General features: G+C 52.8%; 1 protein-coding gene across 1 annotated transcript; it reads left to right on the top strand.

The window, feature by feature from the left end:
- Positions 1-6: 6 nt before the first annotated feature.
- FOXO4 (forkhead box O4) lies at positions 7-7,067 on the top strand. Its single transcript, XM_006146132.2, has 3 exons — positions 7-883; positions 4,932-5,991; positions 6,331-7,067. Exons 1-3 carry the CDS (start codon positions 431-433, stop codon positions 6,336-6,338), a joined length of 1,521 nt encoding a protein of 506 aa, XP_006146194.1. The 5' UTR covers positions 7-430; the 3' UTR covers positions 6,339-7,067.
- Positions 7,068-7,492: the final 425 nt, after the last annotated feature.

The raw sequence follows: 7,492 nt of genomic DNA, 5'->3' as shown, positions 1-7,492 counted from the left end.
GTGGAGGAAATTTGGGAGGAGTGTCCGGGGGGCAGCAACTTAAAAGGGGGAGGGAACTGCAGCCTAGGAGACGATCGGTGATGGGAGCGCAATGTATGAGGGGATACCGTGCCTCAGGTTTAAAAGAGCAGGAAGCCGAGTGAGAGGTTGGAGAAAAAGTGCCTTCGCCAGGCGGAGGTTACAGGTGGTGTCTCGGAAACAGCTCGCAGGCTGCAGGCTGTAGTTGTTGGGAAGCGGCTCGGATCCGAGAACTGTGTGGAAGGAAGGGACAGCTTGGGGGCCAGCGTCCTGGGGCGAGGGGGAAGTTCGCGACTTTCTGAGGACTGGCAGGAATGTGCCTCCTGGCCCTCGGTGCTTCCCCCCTGGGGGGAGGCATCGCGAGGGACTGTGGCAGGCTCCACTGAACGCTGAGCTGCGGAGAACTCCACGTATGGATCCAGGGAATGAGAATTCAGCCACAGAGGCTGCGGCGATCATAGACCTCGATCCCGACTTCGAACCCCAGAGCCGTCCCCGCTCCTGCACCTGGCCCCTTCCCCGACCAGAGCTCGCTACTGAGCCGTCTGAGCCGCCCGAGGTGGAGCCAGGTCTGGGAGAGAAAGTACACACGGAGGGCCACTCTGAGCAGATCCTGTTGCCCTCCCGGCTCCCGGAGCCGGCAGGGGGCCCCCAGCCCGGGATCCTGGGGGCCGTAACAGGTCCTCGGAAGGGAGGCTCCCGCCGGAATGCCTGGGGAAATCAGTCATATGCAGAACTCATCAGCCAGGCCATTGAAAGCGCCCCGGAGAAGCGACTGACACTGGCCCAGATCTATGAGTGGATGGTCCGCACTGTGCCCTACTTCAAGGACAAGGGCGACAGCAACAGCTCAGCAGGATGGAAGGTAACTATGACCCCCTTACCTTGTCACAAGGCCACCTACCCCTGGGCCCCATAGCCTCCTTACTTCGACCCGGGGGGGGCCCTTTCACCTACCATCCTCACCCCTTTGGGAAACCCTGAGATCCACCTTCAGTCTTCAGTTAGACAAACATTTACTTAGCACATAGTGTGTGCCACACTCGGTGCCTGATGCTGAAGGATCCCAGATGAATAAGACACTGTCCCTGCCCGGGAGAAAATCGAACTCTCTGCTGGCTGCTCAACACTCCCAGCACTTTGGCTTGGGCTGCCCCAAACACTTATTCCCACAGAGAAGTCTTTATCCTATGTACGGCAGGAACTGTGCGCATTCTCCACGTGAACCTAGCCTTCCCTCCTCCCCCACCTCCCACCCCAACACCTTTTCTCCCATTCCTGTGGGATTACTTGAATTCCCCGCTTTCCTCCCAATATCTCAGTGTAGAGGTACTGTTCCAAGACTGCTCTACCCTACCCAAGAGGAGGGAGCGGGGTTGCAAAGGGTAAAAAGAGCGATCTTCCTGCAGAAGGGTAGCTGATCTCACGCATAAGGAAGGGAGAGGCTGTGAGCTGCTGCCTGCCTCCGTTTACCCTATAATACCAAGAAACTCTTCCTCGTAATGGGCTATCCCAGTTTTGTGGGGAAGTCTTCATTTACTGTTGAGGAATATTCGTCTTGAAAAAGGAGGTAGGGCTCTGACTTTAGAGCACAAAATTGCTCCATTTCTTCATGGCCTTCCCTGAAGAAACTGTGAGGATAGATCTTGCAAGATACTCTGAAAAACTTGTCCTGAGAATATGTGGCTCTAGTCACAAAACTGGGGAGCTTCAACCGCTGTTGACCGCGTGTACCTCTCCAGGTGGCAAGGTCAGCGAAAAGCAGAGGGTTCAGTGAGCACGGGGTCTTCCCTTAGGTATAGGAGGTTACGGGATCAGATCTGCAGTATTCCTAGGGGCTGGAACAGAAGACAGGACAGCTGACTGAGACCCTTGGCACTATTTCTGGGTAGACTGCCATGCCACAGTCTCAGCCCATAAAGAGCTCCCCTCCTTGAACCCAGCCCGCACAGCTGTTTGCCTTTTCTCTTAGGTTCATTTTCCAGGGTAAAAGAAATATCCATGAGTTGTTCATTGTATTCTGGGAGTATAATCCCTCCTTACCATTTCTGCTTATATGGAGCTTTATCATTTACGGAGTCATTTTTGCATTTTTTATTTGATTCATCTTCCCAGAAATTCTGAGAGTCTACATTTTGTACATTAGGAAACTAAGGTACAGAAAGGTTAGAAAACTCGCCTGATATCAGCGGGATGAGGACTTGAACTCAAGACCCTATTTTCTAAGAAGGCCATGACTGGGCCAACCAGTGGCATGCTGGTTAAAGCAGCCAGATCCCACATGACTGACTTCATGGCTCAAGTCTTGGACCTAGCAACCTGAAAACACACCAGGCACATGTGCCTGTGTGCCCAAAATTGTGAGAGAAGGGAAAATGGAGGAGAGGGAATTGTGGTGTGACCATCTCTCATGGGGGGAGGTAGTTTCTCACTTTCTTTCTCTTCCCCCGCCCCCTTTGCTCTCTGGCAATAGCACACACTCTTTGGCGATCTTTCTTTTTTTTTTTTCTTTTCTTTTTTTTTTTTTTTTTTTTTTTTTTTTTTTTTTTTTTTTTTTTTTTTTTTAGAAGAAAGGCATGGCTTGCTCTCAGTGAAATGATGACAAAACTAAATCAGGCTGAGCCTGGGGCTTTCAAGGTCTCCCAACTCCCTCTAAGGGGGAAGCCTCATGCCTGAGAAAACTCCCCTACTGATGTGCCAAAGTTACTCCCACCCCACCAGGGGGCGGCACTTACTTAGAACAAGAAAGCTTAGGTTAGGTGGCTTGGGAACACTTAGAAGTCACGCAGTCCCCTGCCTTCCAATTCATAAGAGTTATTGGCTTTTAGGGGACTGACCTCTCCAGTTAAGAAACTGTCATCCTACTTGCTAGCTCTGAGGTCTAACAAAGAGGGGACAAACAGATTAGCCTCTTGGATACTAAGGAGCCGGAAAAGAATGGGCCTTCTCCGGAGACCCAGAGTTAGAGCATGAAAAGGGGGAGGGTGAATGTCACTGTAGTCCTCAGTTCCTAAGAGCCAGGCTGGATGGACAAGTGTGACTCCTTGAAGAGAGCTAGCAGCATCAGCACAGCCAGAGAGTAGTTGCAGGTCCCAGGGAGACCAGGAGTTGTTTGGCTAAAGAGCCCTGGGAAGAGAAGCTTCGAACCTGCGACATTTACCAAGCAAAGGGTCTCCTTATCTTAGAGCCCCAGTCGGAGAGATGCAAGCGGTTAGGTCTGTAGCGTCAGCCGCCTCCTTTCTCCAGCTGTCGTTGGCTCCTACAGAGTTTCTAAAGCGCGCCTAGTGGGAGGTCAAATGCCCCTAGGGTTAGAAATTTATGCACAAATTCCTGAGAAGTGGAGGAAAGGAGGCGGGAAGGAGATAGGGAAGAGAAGGGAGCTTCCCAGCAAGGGGGAGGGAGACCCAAAACTGTAATGTACCTAACCTGTAGCAACCAGTAAAAAATAAACTGGATCAAGGACTGAAGCAGCAGCTAATCTCAGCTCCCTGGGCTGCAGAATATAAACAATGTAGCCCTAACAGAATGTCACGGTGAGGGAGGAAGGGAAAACATATAGCTTCTAATACCCAGGGTACTCAAGAGCTGACAGGGCCTCAAGGGGAACCTCGCCATTGTCACCTGGGGGCCACCCACCAATCTGGCAACAAATATTGATTATGTACTATGGTCTTGAGTGTGTGTTGAGAATATGCGGTGGTCTCCAAAGGGGCACTTTTTGGAGTTGTGTGACTGGAAGACATTATCCGTGCCCTTGGCGCATAGACTTGATCAAACCATAATCTCCACAATAGACATTGGGTAAAATTGTGCAGAGCAGATTCAAACAAACAAACAAACAAAAAACACTACTAGAAATTTGGCTGCAAATTCAAGCAACCACTTTATAATGGGACCAGCAGTTAGCGTAATGGCTATGTCGCTGGACTCCCATGTAGTCGACCACAGTTCGAGTCCCGGACCCGGTGGCTTAAACTCACGCCGGGCGCGTGTGCGTGCGTGCCCAAGATCCCGAGAGGAGAATGGAGGACAAGGGATTGCGGCGTGGCCATCCCCCCTGGGTGGTGATTTCTCGCTTTCTGTCTCTCTGTCTCTCTCTGTCTTTCTGGTGAGCACACGTGCCTGTAGCCAAAAAAAAGAAAAGAAAGAAATGGGACTTCAGCTTGGTCTTGACAAACAAGTCAAATTTACAGAGGGGAGAAGGGAGTGAGAATTGAGCCTCATGTACTTGAGGCTCATTGAGAAGGCTAGACTGAGTGTAGTTGAGGTTGTGTGTCGTAGATTAGGAGAAATAAGGCTCAGATTTTTTTAAAAAAATCAAATCCTATAGAGAGCTGAGTGACCCAGATGCCCTCCAGGGAATGAAACAGCAGCTAGGCTGAGGTTCCAGAGCCTCAGTCTATTCAGTAACTGACTAGGGACAGTGTAGGTTAGTCCCAGGGCTGGCATTGCACCACTGTCCTGTAAGCCCCACCTGAGTCTGCACTCAAAATACTGTGGAATGCTCTTTCCCACCTGAACCTAGTTCTTGCTGGGCCAGGCATATGTCTCCCCGGTATCCACCAGCCCTGGACACTCCCCCACTCCCGCACCCGGGAGGAGCATTGTCCTAGATACTTTTGCAGAGTTCGTTCTGTGTCCTCTGTAGTAGATTATTACATTGTTTCCCTCACTCCCTGCACAGAAAAGTCTGGAGCATAGGCTGACCAGCTTGTCTTAGGGTGGGAACTCTGGTCTCTTCCTACCCCCACCCCACCCCCATCCTCACCCCTATCTCTGGCCATTTTCTCCCTGGACTTGACTCTCTTTGAGTCTCTAGGAACATGCCTCCTCTGTGCCAAGCATCCTTTTAGAGTAGGCTGCTGGCTACCGGCCTGCGCACACACCTCATGCCCCTTTCCTACCCCCTCCAGAACTCGATCCGCCACAACCTGTCCCTGCACAGCAAGTTCATCAAGGTTCACAATGAGGCCACTGGCAAGAGCTCCTGGTGGATGCTGAACCCCGAGGGAGGCAAGAGTGGCAAGGCACCCCGCCGCCGGGCAGCCTCGATGGATAGTAGCAGCAAGCTGTTGCGGGGCCGCAGCAAGACCCCCAAGAAGAAACCAGCTGTGCTGCCCGCGCCATCTGAAGGTGCCACTCCAACGAGCCCTGCCGGCCACTTTGCCAAGTGGCCAGGCAGCCCTTGTTCTCGAAACCGCGAGGAAGCCGATGTGTGGACCACTTTCCGTCCACGAAGCAGTTCAAATGCTAGCACCGTCAGCACCCGGCTGTCCCCCATGAGGCCAGAGTCTGAGGTGCTGGCAGAGGAGGAGATACCAGCTTCAGTCAGCAGCTATGCAGGGAGTGTCCCTCCCACCCTAAACGAAGATCTGGAGCTGTTAGATGGGCTCAATCTCACATCTTCCCATTCCCTGCTCACTCGGAGCAGTCTGTCTGGCTTCTCATTGCAGCATCCTGGGGGCACTGGGCCCTTACACACCTACAACACCTCCCTCTTCAGTCCCACAGAGGGGCCTCTGTCAGCAGGAGAAGGGTGCTTCTCCAGCTCCCAGTCTCTGGAGGCCCTGCTCACCTCTGATACGCCACCACCCCCTGCTGATGTCCTCATGACCCAGGTAGATCCCATTCTGTCCCAGGCTCCAACACTGCTGTTGCTAGGGGGGATGCCTTCCTCCAGTAAGCTGGCCACAGGAGTCGGCCTATGTCCCAAGCCCCTTGAGGCTCCAGGCCCCAGCGGTCTGGTTCCCAGCCTTTCTATGATAGCTCCCCCTCCAGTCATGGCAGGTACTCCCATCCCTAAGGCCCTGGGGACTCCTGTGCTCACACCCCCTGCCGAAGCTGCAAGCCCAGACAGAATGCCTCAGGATCTAGATCTTGATATGTATATGGAGAACCTGGAGTGTGACATGGATAACATCATCAGTGACCTCATGGATGGGGGCGAGGGACTGGACTTCAACTTTGAGCCAGGTACTGCACTCCCCGATCCTGGTAACGTCACACAACCTCTGTCCACTTCTGGGTGCCCGGTTAGTCTCGTGATCTGAGCAAGGGGGAGAATTAGAACTAAGGGGTCACTAGAGTTGCTGAGGAATTGGAGGAGTTCGGATAGAATGGCATAGTTTCCAGATGGGACCTCCAGGCCCTTCAGCAGTGCCCACCCCTACGAGGTAGCAGGTAGCGCAGAAGAGGGGAGTGTGCATGTGGGGCGAGGGGGTTTCTCCGTCTTCCTTGGTGTGAATCTGGACAGGCCGGATGTTGGCATGCCCCTGCTGAGTCTCTTACCTTGTTCTCCATTTCTTCCCACAGATCCCTGAGGCATGGCTGGGGGCTTTTGTCCCCTGCTTCAGAGGTGGAGCCAGGCGTGTCCATATCCACTCTTCACCCTTGAGCCCTCCCCAGGAATTTGGGACCCTGCTTTAGAGCTAGGGTGGGGTCTGATCACACACAGGTGTTGAAGAAATTATAAAGATAAAACTGCCCCTAATGGGGACACTGGGGGAGGGACAGGGGAGAGGGAAAGGGAGGGGGTTTATTCTCACTGTGCCAATTAGGGGGTAAGGCCCCCTCTCAGGAGCCATCCTTGGCTTCACCCATTCCCACCTCCTAGGCTTGTAGCAGGGGCGGGCAATGCTGTTGAAAATGTGAAGTCACCAGTGGCCTTACCCCTGCCTTTGGGAGCAGGATTTTTTGTAGAGAGTCTTATCTGAGTTGGGCCAGGCTAGGTTGAGCCTGGGATTTTTATGCAGTGGCCCCTTAGGCCAGTGGTGTGGGGTGGGGGAGGGGGCATAGGGGACCTGGAAGGGCTAAGGTCTGAGCACTGGAGTGGCTTGCCAGGCCAAATCACCCTTGGAAGGCTGCAGATAACAGAAAGGCTTTTTATAAATTTTTGAAGAAATACAAACACAAATATAGAGATTTTTAACAGTGGCAAGGTGCTAGTGATGGGGAGACTGCTTTTCTTTTTCTTTCTGAAGGCTTTGTCATAGTGACATGATACAAACACTACAGACAACACTAGAGGAGACACGAGGACACAGGGAAGAGGTGGGGAGCAGTAGTGACCAAGGGGGAAAATTCCCATTTGGACCAGGGCTAGAAAAGTCTGCATAAATAGGTTGGGGTTTCCCTCAGGAAGAAGCTAAGCCAGGTCCTCTCATTCTTATCAACTTGTGCCTGGGAGCATGTAGTGTTGGGGTGCAGCCACACCACACTCTTGTATGACCCAGAGTGGCACGTGCTACGGTAGAATGCATGAAAGGCCTGGAATTAGCTTAGTGCCTAGGAAGAGGGTTGGGAGCAAGGAGAAGAGGAGGGGAGGACTTAGGGTGGTAACGTTAAGTACACAGACCTCCCTGTTCAAGGCCCCCGACAGCTGTCCCTGCCCTTCTTCTTCCCTGACTACAGGGGTTATGTGGAAGTGTGTGTGGCACAAGGCGGGGGGGGGTTTCCCTCCACCCCAGCCCCCAAA

Source organism: Tupaia chinensis, unplaced genomic scaffold, assembly GCF_000334495.1.
Source record: "Tupaia chinensis unplaced genomic scaffold, TupChi_1.0 Scaffold000165_2, whole genome shotgun sequence".
In the NCBI taxonomy this organism is placed as follows: Eukaryota; Metazoa; Chordata; class Mammalia; order Scandentia; family Tupaiidae; genus Tupaia; species Tupaia belangeri.
Note: the sequence above shows the minus strand (reverse complement) of the source record. Positions and strands in the feature narration are given on the sequence as shown.